At 52.5% G+C, this 16,411-nt stretch overlaps 5 protein-coding genes across 5 annotated transcripts; 3 read left to right on the forward strand and 2 right to left on the reverse strand.

Moving 5' to 3' along the window:
- Positions 1-228: 228 nt before the first annotated feature.
- HMPREF1120_09147 (uncharacterized protein) lies at positions 229-876 on the reverse strand (the record flags this gene model as incomplete). The annotated part of the gene is made up of 2 exons (XM_009163424.1): positions 229-775; positions 839-876. The coding sequence occupies 2 exons, from the start codon at positions 874-876 to the stop codon at positions 229-231; spliced, it is 585 nt and encodes a 194-aa protein (XP_009161672.1).
- Positions 877-1,349: 473 nt separating this feature from the next.
- HMPREF1120_09148 (uncharacterized protein) lies at positions 1,350-2,115 on the reverse strand (the record flags this gene model as incomplete). Its single annotated transcript, XM_009163425.1, has 2 exons — positions 1,350-1,820; positions 1,870-2,115. 2 exons carry the CDS (start codon positions 2,113-2,115, stop codon positions 1,350-1,352), a joined length of 717 nt encoding a protein of 238 aa, XP_009161673.1.
- Positions 2,116-2,640: 525 nt separating this feature from the next.
- Positions 2,641-4,069, forward strand: HMPREF1120_09149 (uncharacterized protein; the record flags this gene model as incomplete). Its single annotated transcript, XM_009163426.1, has 2 exons — positions 2,641-3,461; positions 3,514-4,069. The coding sequence occupies 2 exons, from the start codon at positions 2,641-2,643 to the stop codon at positions 4,067-4,069; spliced, it is 1,377 nt and encodes a 458-aa protein (XP_009161674.1).
- An 899-nt stretch (positions 4,070-4,968) lies between these two features.
- HMPREF1120_09150 (uncharacterized protein) lies at positions 4,969-11,955 on the forward strand (the record flags this gene model as incomplete). The annotated part of the gene is made up of 1 exon (XM_009163427.1): positions 4,969-11,955. The coding sequence occupies one exon, from the start codon at positions 4,969-4,971 to the stop codon at positions 11,953-11,955; it is 6,987 nt and encodes a 2,328-aa protein (XP_009161675.1).
- Positions 11,956-13,637: 1,682 nt separating this feature from the next.
- HMPREF1120_09151 (uncharacterized protein) lies at positions 13,638-16,381 on the forward strand (the record flags this gene model as incomplete). The annotated part of the gene is made up of 3 exons (XM_009163428.1): positions 13,638-13,676; positions 13,725-15,201; positions 15,258-16,381. The coding sequence occupies 3 exons, from the start codon at positions 13,638-13,640 to the stop codon at positions 16,379-16,381; spliced, it is 2,640 nt and encodes an 879-aa protein (XP_009161676.1).
- Positions 16,382-16,411: the final 30 nt, after the last annotated feature.

Here is a 16,411-nt window from a genome sequence, read left to right on the forward strand (position 1 = left end):
CAATCCATTCCAGAGCCCACCTGCAGCGCAAAACGCCCATGGGAAATGTGTAATCCTGCACTCCTGATGGCCCTTCCAATGACCCAGGTATATGGAATTCCAGCTGAGAACATGATAGGGCCAACTGGGCTATATAACAGTCTTCACAGGGCCACTTCAGATGTCGCCAGCGTGGAAAATGTAGGTGTGGATGCGGGCAAATGCATCAATCAAACCATGCACAGCTTTTCATTCATTGTCAACGAATGAGTTCGCAAGTGGACCAAAAAAGGGCACTTCGAAATGGTCGAGATTGTCCACATCCCGGTAAGCATGCAGAGCCAGAAAGCCGATCAGAACCAAATCAATCGTAAACAACATCCATGACAGAACTTGGGACCAGGATAAGAGCAGGTGTAGGATGAATATGACCGAGAAGAGCATACTGGACTGCCAGGCGTGGAACCGCACGTAGTCACTCTTATGTTCGAATATGAGAAGGAAGACGCCCCCGGCTGGAGGGAGCAACAAATATGCCAGCATGGCTTCGTAGTCCATCCTCATAGGAAGACTGGTTTCGAAAGCCTCCAGACTTTGTCCCCTTTCTTGTGCGGATCCAACAAATCTTGTCGCAAAGTTACTGTTCCCAACAAGGTTTGGGGGAGGTAGGGGCCTGGCTTCGGAGGCAGCACGAGGCGTAGGAGATGGAACATGCCCTGGAGCTGGCGATCGGACGCGCGGCGTGTCAGATGACACTCGACCTTTGTTGTTTGGAGGCGGAGAAAGAGCACGCTCCCTGTTGTACTGGTGAGTACTATACTGAGGATTTGCATCAAGGGTACGGGCATGCAGTGCTTACAACTCGGGAGATTCGTCCTGATACGGCGCGAAATTCATCTCGGTACCGGTCCAGGTCCACGCGTAGTCCGCATCGGCGACTCAAGCAAGGCAATTGTTTGAATGCGCCGTTGCTGATCTGTAGTTTCGCCCAGGACCAGTACAGGCAACTTCTGGACGAGGATATAGGAGTTTGTTATGAACTGCGAACTGGCGTAGGCGCCGAAAGGTGTACAATGTAGTTGCAGGTTGAGATCTGGGGAAACGCGACTTTGAAGCCACAACTGCAACTCCGCAGCCACGTTTGGACGCGGCTTCGCTTGGCAAATGGTACTGCGCCTCGGACTTCAACTTCCACGCCATAGCGCACTCAGTCTGCAGTCCGACGACACCACCAGTTGGGATCTCTGTATTTATGCCGTAGGAGCAAGATGTCGGGTTGATGTTATCGCTTGCCTCCCATACTTGGCTCCCCCAGCTTCCAGCAGTACCATTGGACGGACCATGGTTCTTAACCCAGTTTTGATTTCTTTCTAGCCTCTGGCCCTGGAGCCTCTCCCAGCAACACCACCCCGCCCAATGCCAGATGATGATCTTCGTACAGAACCAGTACCCCTTCTCACGGAACTGGCGCTGCTGCTGGTGCCTGTTCCGCCCACTGGCACGTACCCTGAGGACGGTGCTCTGGTGCCCCTCCCAGTGCTGCCAATTCTGCTTCCACCCCTGGACGGTCCTTTTGCTTGTTTCGCCTGCAGTTCTGCTTTGCGCTTCTCTTCTGCTTCTGCCTGCCTGGCTGCTGCAAGCTTTTTCTCTTGCGCCTCGGCATCTCGCCTTTCCGCCGCCCGTTGTTGCTCGAGCATTTCCTCCTCAATGTCGGCAATATCTTGAGTAGCTCCTTGCCACGCTGGATCGAGAATAAGTCGTTGATTATGTTCGGTCTGGGATAGTATTCGCGTCCATGTATTCAAAAGCGTGGAGGCAGCATCGACGGTGTTATTGACAACCTGTGGGTTCTTAGCACTGCGAGCAACTCTGCATTGGTGTCTCACTTACCCTCATGTTATCTTTTGCCTTGGAAAGGCTTTGGATGACCCCTTCAATGGCCAGATTGACTTGACGCACGCTATCCAGTTCACGGCGCAGGTTTTCTTCGTGCTGTTTTACATCTTCATATGTAGGCTGCGTATTGCTGGCATTTTTCGTAGACGGTTTGGCAGCTCCAGGTCTGTCCGCAGGATGTTCGGTTGATGACTGCGAATGGACATCATCACCCAGACCGCTTAGTTGAGAGTCGTCCATATTCATCGTCCTCCCGCAGATAGAAGCACACAGTCTCGTCGCAGGTGCAATCCGTTCAACACCATCTGCCCGCCAAGTGCGAAACTTGAACAGCCTGAGGACCAATGCAAACCAATGCAAACCGGAAATGGAAGCGACAACAAAAACCACTTTACGCGTGGGGCAGAACTTGAAGCGGGCGCGTCTATTGCTGGGCCGTTGACGCTCGGCGCGCCTAAATTGCCGCTGCGGTGTAATTCGCTCCCAGCCACCGAGCAAGTGGTTCTGGAAATCCTGCCCAACCTCGTCGTCAACCTCAATTCCCCAATGCTGCCATCGCCCCTTGTTGCCGTCCTGTCTTCGATATCTCCATCGTGTTCATTGGCAATTCATGTCGAAGACTGTTCTGCGTAGCTTCTTGGATTGTTGTCGCGGTACTGGAGAAACCCTGAATAACAGTGCTTCTGCAGCACGATAGCACCGCGGAGGCCTCCGGCAGCATCACGCTGCCACTGCCTTGCTTCAGTTCCTAGGAATTCACACAACATGGCTACCACACCGCCTGCCCAGATCACTGCCTCTCCAGAAACTCCTCCAACACCTCTTCACGGCGCAGCCTATGATCGCGAGACCCATCGTTCGTTGCGACGCGCGACACGCACAAGCAATAGGATTGCATCAAGTCAATTACATTCAGAACCAGTGTCACAGCGAAGAAGTTCTCAACGTCCGTCTTCTGTTGCGACTCCGAAATCCCCAGTCGCGTCTTCTGCAGATACCTCATCTGGCCTTCACTCTCCGCAATTAACGCCTAAGAACAAAGGCCGGCGCCGAGTACAAGTCATTTCACCATCGTCTCCTGACCAGCATACATCGAAGCTCCAGCCAGACGCGCCATCAAGCTCCCACTTACAACCGTTCCCTTCGTCTTCGGCTGCGACATCTGAGACAATGCTTCCAACGCCAGTCAAAACACCCCAAAAGAAGATGCCGCCCAAGGTGAGGGGCGCGGCCAGGGCGCTCTTTCAAGACGCTACGCACAATGTCCCAGCGCCCCAAGAACTTGCGCCGAGTCCTAGAAGAAGCCGTAGAAACAAGCGCTACAACGGTTTCTCGCTCGAGAGCTTCAGTGTGGAAGATGGTGGCGGCCAAGGCCAGATCCAAATCTTCACAGATTCTCGCGACGCGCTCCCACAACTTGACACCAGCATCTCGAATCCTTTCATGACACGCGCCGTAAATGCAGAGGACTCATCTACTCGCAAAGTACCTGGTACTGTCAAGCGACGCAAAGTTTCTGGCCAGAATAGGATGGACCCGCAAGTGGAAGAGGCAATTCGCAAGGATGAAGGCATGGTCTATGTTTTGTAGGTATTTCTATCTAACACACCTTGGTTCTTTGCTAACGTTTCTCTCTAGTCGCGGCAAGAAGGTCTACAGACGCTTTGATGACGGCGGCGAGGAGGAAGAAGAGATTGACCCCGAGGAGTTGGGACTGCTGGAACATACTCCGAGTCGATCCAGTGTCAGACCGTTGAAGACGCTTACGCGACGTTCCATCAAGCCTACGCGTCTATTCCAAACCGAAAAACTGCAACGCGCAGCTGAAGCGGAAAAGGAAGAAGAAGCCCCGACTGATATCGAGGATGACGAAGATTCTGGCACCGTTAGACCAGACCAGTCCAATGTCAGCAAAAGTAACGACCCCGTTTCTGCTCCGAGTACTGTTCGGTCGCTACGCTCCTCAAAGAAGCCCAACACCATTGCTGCAGATGAGATCCCACAACGGGAAGTTACTGTCCATCAACAAGCCAAGAAGGCCAAGCAGGGCAGTCCGTTCGACACTTGGCCCAGGGTCAAGTCAGGCATGCGTTCTTCCGGGACCTCAGCGAAGTTTAGGAAGCGATCTGCAGACGAGTCTCTCGATGACAATACTGAGTCCAGAACCGTGGAGTCAAAGAGGTCAAGAACTTGAGTCAGTTCAAAGGGTCGCCGATCACTAGGTTCAAGGGAATGGTCATTGTTCTGGAGAGTGTCTGATTGTATAACGCCCAATTCTGGGCACATCAGCGTTGTCCATTCGGGTTGCGGTGTTTCTTCCGCGAGTAAAGAGTATTTACTTGCGCTTCGAGCGGGTGGATGGCGCATGGTTTCTCGGGAAATAACAGGCTTTGGACAGTATCGATATTAAACGCGCCGACTCAACCTAGGATTGATGAGGAATTGCTGGCAGGCTAGCCGTTCTATTGATTGTATAACCATACTCAGTACGAAGTCAGTATTCTAATCTGTGTTTTCACTCGAGGAAATCGACATGCTTCAGCTTCGACGCTATAGGTTTACGTTCATTATGGCCATAGTACTGTATGCCCATGGTAGGCTTGTGACGACCCCAGCGATGTACTGTACGTTCGACCTAATGTTGAGGTGTACTAGTAGCAAACATATCTCAATCGACGCAGTCGTCTTCCAGTGCAGTCTCCTACTAGTGGTTCTTCACCAGTTAGTGAATTAGGTATAGCAGACTGCCTGCAAACAGGCGTATTAACCGTGCGACTAGCAGCACTAGCCTCACTAATGAGGGTAAGGTGCTCGTGGTTGCTGCGGCACGTGATCGCGCCAAGCCTGCTCCCGTCAAATCGCCCTACCCTCAACTTCAAGTTTGTCCAGACGAGACGTGGGAGGTTGACTCGGTCACTTCACGTTCTCTTTTGTGTATACCTTTCATCCTAATCAGCCCTTTCCCGGCTCTCTTACGCGTCGCCTCACCTGCTGCGCCTAGACCTTCATCAAACGTGAAACTTCGGCCCCGCGGGTTGACTCGACTTCCACCATCAACAACTCCTGCCTTCCCCAGAGTTATGATCGCTTCCCATGAGCTTCGATAACCCCTCCTCCTTCGCGCAGTGGCAGTCCTCTATTGCTTCGTCTTCGGATAAACAAACTCAGCCCAGACAGCCTAAGCCAGCCCAGTCGCCTTGGGGACAGATTCCATCCAACGCCAGCAGCAGGCGTGGTCTCACCCCCCTTGCGACCTCGAATTTGACGTCGAATACATCTGCAGGAACGCGCAGAGAACAAAAACTCGGAGATTCCGATCTCTACACATCTTCGGTCTCTCCATCTCTTGGCAATTTTCCTCCCCTGCTCGCCAGCTCGCAATCTCGCTTTGGTTCACGGCGAGGTACACCACCTGGATCGTCGCATTCAAACTCCCCTGTTCCCGCACTTCAAGCTGGCGCTCCTCAATCGCAAGGGTTTCAACATCGGTCCGTCACATCCCCCAGATCAAGAACACTCACTCCCTCGCAGCCGTCAGCCTCAGGTGCTGCTGGTACATTCTCCTCGCAGCCAGGCCCGGGGGCCGGTGGTGGAGGAGCCTACAGCAGGAGTGGTGCATATTCTCCTTCTTTGACAGGACCCGGTATCAGCTCCCCATCGAGCCTGAACTTCGAGCGATCTCCTAGTATATCCTCCAACCTTAGTGCGGCGCCGACCGGCCCCTCCTCGCTCTCGAAGATTTCTGCGACTCAGATACTCCTTCTCCTCGATACTATCAACGAAAGAGAGGGCAAAGCGAAGTGGGATAGCAAAGCAGAGAAGATCAGAAATCTTCTCGATTCGAACGGCATGGAGGTCTTTGCTCAGTTTTTCAGACGCACAGTCATACTGAACGCTGCTGCTATCTTCTCTGGCGCGAAAGACTTCGATCAGGGAAGCTACAAGCTGCTGCGGCAGGAGTTGGATAAAGTGCTTTGGGACCCAGAACAGGCGTACAAGATTGCAGAGGCTATTGACACGTCGAAGGAAGACTTTTTCCGTGACTTCGACCTGGTGACTTTCTTGCAGCACTTTTTCGTCGACACATTGCCCCAGGTCATTATCGCCATTGCGTTCACAAAATGTGCCCGTGTCGACCTCAGAACTAAGGCCGAGAACTTCCTGGCAGGATTTGGTCAAACTTCTCTGCGTACTCTTGCAGACAGCCGTGGCAATCCGCAGGCATATTCCGCCGAAAATGTCTGCGCGGTCATCGAATACTATGCTTTGGCTGCCGAGACAACATCACAGCAACAAAAGATCGACCTTTGGACGGCGCTATCCACGCGATATGCGTCTGTAAAGCCTGAACAGTTCTCAGCTGTGTTGACATCCTCCCAACTCCTGCGGATCACGAGCGAAGCACGTCAGATAGCACGTGGGCTCCAACGTCATGGGCCTAGAGCTACCGCATCAAAGCAGGCCGCACAGGATTTCTTAGGCTCTTTCGATCCGGCAACGATCACCGAGCTGGAAATAGCGAATGCTTTGTTATTCCTCCTGTTTTCCTACAACCAGCAGTATGATCTGGCAAGCTTCGTTGCTGCAGCGCAGACAAAGCAGCTGGACTGGAATGTGATGATCATGGGATTCGACATTGCCGACTTGCGGCTACGGCGGAACATGTTCCCGAGACTTTTCAATGCGCTCCTGCCAGTTGCTTTGGAGCAGCCACAATTCGACATCCAGAAGCTGTGGGGTGGCCACTGGAATAACCCAGACACACAGATATCATTTCTTGGTGGCTTCCTATCCAGTTCCCCGAAAGAGGTGCAGGTTTCCAGAATCCCCGGCTTCAAGCCCAGTTTGTCATTGGATGAATTTCCCAAACTTTCCGCCGACATGAGGAGGCAACTCGAGGTCGAACTTGAAGGCCCTTACGGGTCCGCCGAGGCCTGCGACACGATTTTTCGGGTTGTGTTAGCACCGGGCCCGACGCCTGACGGCGAAGATCGTCTCGATATCTTGCACGATGTTTACCAGAACCATGCCGCCATCTTCCTATTGTTCCTCTCTCGCATCAACGCCAAGCCCTGGTGCGCAGACCAAGAGAAGTTTATCGCCGAATGCTTCAGCCTGTTTCTCGAGAAGCAACGATCAGACTATCGTATGGTCCTGGAAACGCTCGCAGCCCACAATCACCAGTTTCTGTTCGACCTCTGCCATCTGGTTTTCCAGCTTGACCCACGGCAAACAGAAGTGGTGTATGAGCGTGCCGAGGAATTTGGCTGGACTGATGACTTCCTCAAACACTGGTCCAACCCGCTCGCTCTTGACATCGCCTGCATTCGGCACAAGGTTCAACCAGGATTCGACTTGGACAAATACATCTCTGAAGCAGGAGACGGACAGTCAAACCTGGGCATGATTCTCTGCAAATATTTGCGCATCAAGGCCGATGACGAATTCCGTGTCCAGCGCGGAGAATCAGCCCCACAGTCCGTACCGCTTAGTCTGCGGACTGTACATACACTTCTTGAGAAACTCGAAGACCACCTCGACAACCGTGAGCTTGTCGAGGCTGCACAAACTACTTGCTTACAAACGTACCCACGATTGATGAATTACGGTGCCGGATTCGACGATATTCTGGAAAAGAGCAGTGAGGAAAAAGGGAACAAGCTTCCCGAAGCCATCGACAAGCAGATGTCCGAATTGTTTGGACGGATGTACCGGTCGGAACTTTCGATTCGCGATATGATCAATGAAATGCGGAAGTATAAGACCTCACGCGACCCGGACCAACAGGATCTCTTTTGCTGCATTGTCCATGGCCTTTTTGACGAATATGTGTGTTACAACGAATATCCAGAGGATGCCTTGGAGAAGACAGCTCTTCTTTTTGGCAGTGTCATCAAGTACAAGCTATTGCCCTCTATTCCACGCGACTTCGGCCTGGCCCTCATACTCCGTGCCGTTCGTGAGAATGAACCAGATAGCCTCATGCATCGCTTCGGCGTTGAGGCATTGCTTCAGATTAGCGATCAACTAGCCGAATGGCCCGGATTGTGCAGCTTGTTGTTGCAAGAGCCTTCTCTTCAGCACCCAGAGATTTTACAGCGCGCGGAGGAAGGGCTCCGTGCTCAGCAAGCTGCCGGTAATGGCCTCGGCACCAATGGCATCGGGACGTCCCACGGAGTAAACGTTGAGGAGCACGCAAAGGTTGATGCAGGTCGTGGATTTAGGGCTTTACATGCCGACCCGCCTCCTGCCGGTGCCCACTTCAGAGATCCTGATCAGAAGGTGCAAGAGAAAATCCTGTTTGTCATCAACAACCTCTCAAAGGACAACATGTCCAGCAAACTGGCCGATCTGAAAGAGTCTCTCAGTCCGGAGCATTATCAGTGGTTCGCTTCATACCTGGTAGAACAACGGGCAAGACTGGAGCCAAACAACCAGGAAATGTACTTTCAGCTCATCAGCACGCTGAATGACAATCTTCTCATGTCAGAGATTATCCGAGAGACGTACGTCAGTATTGTCAAGATGATGAGTGCTGATTCGACCGTCAAATCTGCCACCGAGAGAAGCCATCTCAAGAACCTTGGTGGTTGGCTTGGATCCCTGACGCTGGCGCAAGACAAGCCAATCAGACACAGGAACATCTACTTCGTGGATTTGCTCGTGGAGGGTTACGAAACTCAGAGACTGATAATCGTCATTCCTTTCACCTGCAAGGTCCTCGCCCAAGGCGCGAATTCCATGGTGTTCAAACCTCCGAACCCCTGGTTGATGGAGATCATCCATGTTTTGGTGGAGCTGTACCATTTCGCCGAGCTTAAGCTCAACCTGAAATTCGAGATTGAAGTCCTTTGTAAGGACCTCAAACTCGACTTCAAAAAGCTCGAGCCTGCAACTCTCATTCGCGATCGGCCCCAAACGGACGACGAATTGACAAATGTCTCAGCACTCCCAGATGGGCTGGAGAATTTCGACGACTTGTCTCTCAATGGTGCAATAACCCGAGGGGTTCGCGAGCGTCTTACAGCTCCAGAAATCATGGCAACGTTGCCCAACCTGGAAGAGGTGCTCAAATATCCTCCTGCATCAGGCTCGCCAGCCGAACAAGCCATGGTTAAGAACATCATCTATTGCGCGTTTGATCAGGCTATTCAAGAAATCATTGCCCCAGTCGTGGAACGTTCCATCACCATTGCCTCCATCTCGACCAAAGAGCTTGTAGCGAAAGACTATGCGCTTGAGCCTGACCCAGAGAAATATCGTAACGCCGCTATTCAGATGGTCAAGTCTCTGGCCGGCAGTCTTGCTCTCGTGACATGCAAAGAACCACTTCGACTGAGCATTTCGAATTACATACGTCGGCCTGTGCAGGATGACCTCCCAGAGCATCTGCTTCCAGAAGGCGCCATCTTGATGTGTGTTAATGACAACTTGGATGTTGCATGCTCATTCGTGGAGCAAGCTGCTGAACAACACGCCATTCCTGAGATCGAGCGCGCTATTGAGGCCGAACTGGAAGAGCGGCGTCGGTTCAAAGCAGAAGGAGGGAATAGAGAGTTCATACCCACAGGTATCAACCGCTGGTCTGCGTGGATTCCAGAGCCCTACAAACAGACCGTTGGTGGCCTTAACGAAGCGCAGCGCGCTGTTTACGAGGATTTTGACCGCCGAGTCCACGGAATGAGTGCAAACATGAGTGCATTGAGTGCAAACCAAGCGCCTACCCCAGTCACCGATGCTTCTGGACGCCAAATTCCGGACATCCTCCAAGAGCCTCTTACCATGCCTAATCTATCAACTCCCGCTGACCAACCTTCACTGCCGCATCAGAGCCCTTTGATTCAGCAGGAAAACCGCATGCTCGCAGCGATGCAGCAACCCCGTGTCAATGGATTTGCCGACGCCCTCCCACCGCACGAGCGGATTTCCATTCTCATCGAGGATATCCAAAAGGCGGCCAGATCATCGCAGGCTACTCGTCTCAAGGAGTTGGAGAAGAACAGTTCCATTTTCCAGGATTTTCGACAAATCCTCATTGTCCTCACCTCTTCAACCCGTCCTGCGGCTGACCTTTTGGCCAGGCAGATCGCCGAGAAGATCTGCAGCATCTTTGTGTCGAAACCACCCCAAGGCTCGCTTGAAGCTGAAGTGCTAGCGTTTCTGCTTTCAAAACTCTGCCAATTGTCGGAGCTTATTGTGCGCGACGTATTGCGGTGGATGAGTGCCAACGAGGATCTTTTGCTGGCCAACTCTAATGTGGTGGTTGCCCTTGTCACTGTCGGCTTAATGGAATTTGCCAGGGTTGACGTGGCCATTGCGTCCATGTTGATGAGCAGGAACACGCACGGACTACAAGTGCTTTCAGACATGTTGGACCAGACACTGTTCACCAGCGAGCCAACCGCCCTTCGAGCTGATTTCGCGAATAGTCTGATTGCTATGTCCACGTGGATGAAAGAGCAAGAAGACCTTCCCATTGCAAACGAAATCAGCCAGAAACTGAGTGCTCACGGCATCCCGCAACTAGTCAGCGTGGAGCTAAACGACAAGGCCAAGGCCAAGCAGGAACAGTTGCGCTACATCTTCGACGAATGGGTGACCATTTTCGAGAACATTGGCGTAAATGAAGGCACATGTGCTGCATTCCTTACGGAATTGCACAAGGATCAAATTGTCAGCAACACTGAAGACCTGACTGAATTCCTGCGTCTGTGCGTCGACGCTTGCATTGAGTGCTATGACCGCGAGGCGCAGAGTGTTCGTGGTAGCGTTGATGTTGCCTTTTCTCATGCAGACGCTCTCGCCCGTTTGGTGATCATGATGGTCAAATATCACGGAGATACCAACGGTGCTGTGCAGTTCAGCAAGGGCCCTTATATGGAGACTCTCCTTACGATTCTCGTGCTGATCTTGAACCATCACCAAAATATGCGTGGGGTTGGTTTCCATCAACGACTCTTCAACCGTCTTTTCGCAAATATGCTGTACGAATATTCGGCAGCTCGGCTGGATGAGACTCCTGAGCACGCGGACTTGATGCTTGCCTTCGCCCACTGCTTCAAATCTCTGCAACCTTCATGGTTTCCAAGCTTTACCTACGGGTGGTACAGTCTCATCGTGCACCGTGTTTTCGTCTCCGGCATGCTGAGACCAAACAATCATGCCGGATGGGACGCTTATCGGGAGCTCATTGGTCTGATGCTGCTTTACATTTCAGAGTTGTCCAAGACTCCTGGCCTCGACCTCTTGAACCTTGACCTGTACAAGGGCACACTGAGGAACATCTTGGTCTTGTTGCACGACTATCCTGAGTTCCTCTGCGAAAACCATACATACTTCTGCTCCCGAATCTCATATGAGATTCCTCAACTCAGAAATTTGATCCTCACTGCTAAACCATCAGCCTATCACGATCTGCCCGATCCAATGACACCCGGATTGAAGATTGAACGTCTAGATGAGATGAAGAGGCATCCGATACTGGCACACGATTATGATGCACCCCTTCAACGTGAGCAGCTCAAAGATATCATTACTGAGGTTCTTCGCAAGACTGTCGACGTTGAGGTGGGGTTGAAGAAAATCACAACCGTCCTCCAGGGCGAAGAGCTTCCATCCTCAGCGCTGGCCCCCGCCAAGAGTGTGGAAATCATCAACGCATTGGTGCCGTATGTGGGACAGGATGCACTGAGCGGCTCGCCTGGGAGGTTTGAGCCCAACTCCATGCCGGTCGTGTTCCTGTCGAGGCTCCTTGGTGCCTTCTCGTTTGAGAATCGGTACAAGCTTCTCAATGCCATTGCCGATCAGATTCGCTACCCGAATTCCCACACTGACTTCTTCTGCAAGCTGATGCTTCATTTATGGGGCACTGGAAACGTGGATGAGCAGCAGCGCGACTTTCGTGAACAAATCTGTCGCGTGGTGTACGAAAGACTCTCTGTCGCTCGGCCTCACGTTTGGGGAATGACCATCCTCTTCATTGAACTGCAGCAGAACGCGACCTACGGATTCTGGGATGCTGTGGCTCAGGATGCAAACGTCCAGCAACGTCTTCAACAAGCCATGAGAACTACTCATTAGTCATGGCACCTGCAGTCTCTTGCCACAAAATGGGTGGCTTGAACCAGCCTACGGGAATCTGGTTCTTACATTGTGTTCAGTACGGTGGAGGCGGGGACTGGATGTTTCCGCCATGCATTGGTTTCACCTAATCCTTTCTTGTACACAAGTTCTTGCAGTTCTGTACGCCGGTGGCTGGGTTCGTCGGATCTGTCTCTCGCTCTAGCGTGCACATTGAGGAAGCGATGATTGCGGGAGAGACAGGGAATGCACTGGAGGAGTCTGAACGGCCTCTGGAGGTGAGCAGGGCGGCAGGACTCGGTTACGGACATATTCATTGCATGAGGGACGATTGGAGTTTTAGGATGATAGCACGTTACGGGGAGAAAAGTGAGACATATTGTTAATGCTGGACCTGGTTAGAAAGCCAGGGTTTTGTCTGTAACGGCTGAACAGCGCATTGCTGGGTTGTTAATCCCAATCTGAACATTGTAATATTCTCACCGCAAGGGAGGCCGAGATCGAGGTCTGGTCCCTACTAGTACTTTGCTCACCAGTAGTGATAGTAGTACCTGGTAGTAGGTACAGCACTCATCAGCACTGTAGTATGTACAATACCTATGTTTGTATGCGCAACTCGTAGCTGAATGTGGGCACGGAAATGCGTACTACAACGGTGGAGAGCTAGCATGTGGCTGGTGATGAGAACTCCTACAGCTTGCAGCCAATGTGGTGAGTTGCGTGTCAACAAACAGGGCTGCCCTGCGTAGATTTAAATTGCAGCTGCGCCCTCAGCCCTGGTTGCGGGTGCCAAAGCTGTCCCCATGGTTGCCCTTTCCTCTGGTCGGACCAGGAATCGTCCACTCAGAACTCCACGGAAAGAAGGGCATGCGCCACCACTTTAATCCGGCAGCCGCTGTGACATCACTCGACGTCTCCATCATCGACGGCGATCGTGCACATGATTGGTGCGTGCGGCAACTGACATCACTGCGCACACCTCGTCCAGCTGAACGCGAATTTGAGCTGGACTGCCACTGCCAGCGCCAGTCAAACTTGAAGCCCGTACAATTAATGTTGTAGTAGTAGTGCCTGTGTAACAGTGCCCAGTGTCCCCTGCCCTCGCTTTGGTGGAGCGCATCTGAAGCCATCTCTCGCCTATCCTCGACAGTCTGTCCTCGTCCGATTTCAAATGCCAATGCGAGATCCCGCGGCAGCCCAACCCCTGTCAGTGCAGCTGGTCTGGGCATCGCAAACATTCATGTTACTCCATACTACTACGACAACTGGGTCCCTGTACGTACAATACTAGTCAAAGTGGTGACACGTCCACTAGCAGTTGGGGCCGCAACCTGGATCTGCCTTTAGTGTCCAAGTTTTGGCGCAGTCTGGCCGCGACTCGGACGGACAAACATCGTCATACCCACACCACGGCACCCTCCAAGTCCACCACATTCAGAGACACACACATCTTCACCGCCGAGTATATGTCCAGCGTTCAGTGAAGGGCGTGGTTGCTTCTTCCTAACTCGACAACTTCCCAACTTCTCTTCATCACCCCGACACCCGCGCGCAAACATCCTCCCTACATCCTTGAAATCAATCTCCTGTTCCTCATCGCGAGACGCAGAGAGTAAACATTCCCAGGAGTACTTACACACCCTCCCTGTCCCTCCCTCCCCGACAAGGGAACAGTGTCGACAATGGAGGAGACTCTCACGCACGTCTTGTACCCTCGACAGGTTCGTCTCCTCCGTCAATCAACAACACCTGCGCTAACAGTGAAATAGTCACAGGGCAGCAATCGAAACAGCGGCTCGAATTCGCTGTCCGGCATCATCTCTACTCTCGTCCCAACATTTGTGATTGCATCGCTTGCCTTCACCGGCTTCCTCATCCTCCGAACCCGGTACTCGCGCGTCTACCGGCCACGGACGGATGAGCGACTCGTGGACGAGGATGGACGAACTCCACGCTCAGACACCGGCTTCTTTGGCCTGCTAAGAAACTACTCGACCTTGCCCGATTCCCACGTCCTGCGCCATAACTCCCTAGACGGTTATCTGTGGCTACGGTTCTTCAAAGTCCTCATCTTCATCACCCTCGTCGGCTGTGTTATCACATGGCCTGTCTTGTTTCCCGTCAATGCCACAGGCGGTGGCGGGCAACAGCAACTCGATATCCTTAGCATGAGCAATGTCAACAAGCCGGTTCGCTACTATGCTCATGCGTTAGTGGCATGCGTCTTCCTGGGGTTTATCTTCCTTGTCGTCGCCCGCGAACGACTGAACTTTATTGGCCTGCGACGAGCATATTTCCTCTCAGCTGCCCATGCTCAGCGCCTTTCCTCGCGGACGATAATGCTGATGGGGCTGCCCCACGAGTACATGGAAGAGCGTGCCCTACGTGAGCTCTTTGGTTCGAGTGTGCGAAAGATCTGGATGGCCACAGACTGCAAGACGCTGGACAAGGACGTCAAGAATCGGCGCAAAACAGCTTTGAAGTTGGAAAATGCCGAGATGAAACTGGTCAAAGATGCCAATGGCCGTCGCTTGAAAGCTATGAAAAAACAGTCAAGCGAATCAGCAACGACCACGTCCGACCCGAAGCAATGGCTGGACGAAAAGAAGCGACCTTCGCACAGACTGAAGCCACAAATCTGGAAAAAGGTCGATACTATCAACTGGTCGCGAGGCACGCTTTCGGAATTGAATCGATTTGTCCAACAACAACAAAACGAGCATCTCGATCTGAAGCACCCCAAACTACCCGCTGCCTTCATCGAATTCTCGACACAGTCCGCAGCCCACTATGCCTACCAATCGGTTGCCCGTGATTCCAGGACCAAGTTCAACCCTAGATATATCGGCGTTCAGCCCGAAGAAGTGGTCTGGAAGAACCTGAGCGTCAGCTACACGTCTCGCAAATCTAAGATGCTACTCGCGACCGCCTTCATCTGGGTGATGATCATTTTCTGGGCGATTCCCGTTGCTTTCGTTGGTGCTCTGTCGAACATCAATTATTTGACAAACAAGGTTCACTTCTTGAGCTTTATCAACAAGATCCCGAAGGTGATCTTGGGAGTTGTTACTGGTCTCCTGCCGGTGGTTCTGCTGGCAGTGCTAATGGCTCTGGTGCCGATCATCTGCGGTCTCCTGGCTAAACTTGCTGGCGAGCCCACCTTGTCGGCGGTTGAACTTAAGGTACAATCGTGGTACTTTGCATTCCAGGTTGTCCAAGTATTTCTGATTACTACGTTCACATCAGGTCAGTATATACTTTCCCTCCTTTGCAAATAGAATGCACCGGCTAACATTGCATAGGCGCCGCTGCTGTTGCCTCACAAATCGTCCAAAATCCCGGATCGGCGCCCACTTTGCTTGCGACCAACTTACCCAAAGCATCCAACTTCTACATCAGCTACTTTATCTTGCTCGGGCTGATGCAAGCTGGGCTTCAACTGCTCAACATCGTTCCGTTGTTGATGTACACCTTTGTCGGCAAGATCCTGGACAAGACTCCTCGGAAGAAGTACAACCGCTACGTTAACATTCCTGGCCTTGGCTGGGGTTCGACCTATCCCAAGTTTACTCTCCTTGGTGTCATCGCCATCACCTACTCCTGCATCGCTCCTTTGATTCTGGGCTTCGCCACCATTGGATTCTGCCTGCTCTATCTCATGTTCCGGTACAATTTCCTTTTCGTCCTGGGTAACAAGACGGACATGAAGGGCGAGGCCTATGCCAGGGCCTTGAAGCAGCTGTTGACGGGTGTCTACCTTGCGGCACTATGCCTGATTGGACTGTTCGCCATCGGTTGCAGCAAGAGTCCCAGCAGTGCCGGTCCTCTTGCCATCATGGTGGTCTTCTTGGTTGTGCTCATCCTTGCACAGATCATGCTCGACCGTGCACTAGCGCCGATGGAGCAACATCTTCCCATCGAGTTGCTGTCAAACAACAAGTACAGCACAACTCTTGTGGAACAAACCATCGACGAACACGAGATGAAGCAAGAGCGCATGGAGGCTGGCACTTCGATCCGAGGGAACTCTGTCCCTGATGGGGCCAAGTCCGAAACAGATGCGCCGGCACCCCCAAAGAAGGCTCCGTTCAATTTCCTCAGTCGTCGGCTCGAGCCCCTTGTTCACCGGTACTACGAATCCAACAAGTCAATCGTTCCGCAGTCTGATTCTGACGCCTTGATTCCCGCCTATACTTCCGAGGAGTATGAACAGGCCTATCTGAACCCGTCGATTACCGACCCGTCTCCCATCATTTGGCTCGCCAAGGACAAGGCCGGCGTCAGTACGATGTTGGTTCAAGAAAACAAGGACGCAGGACTTCGGAGCACTGATGAGCAGGCTGAACTGGACGACAAGAATAAGCTCGTCTGGCATGAGGAGCGTGTCAACGAGGCACCGTTGTGGGAGAGGCCGGTGAGATATTGAGCGGACATTGTCACCGCGCGTCAGCTCGCA

The sequence above is a fragment of the Exophiala dermatitidis genome (assembly GCF_000230625.1).
Source record: "Exophiala dermatitidis NIH/UT8656 unplaced genomic scaffold supercont1.8, whole genome shotgun sequence".
NCBI lineage: Eukaryota > Fungi > Ascomycota > Eurotiomycetes > Chaetothyriales > Herpotrichiellaceae > Exophiala > Exophiala dermatitidis.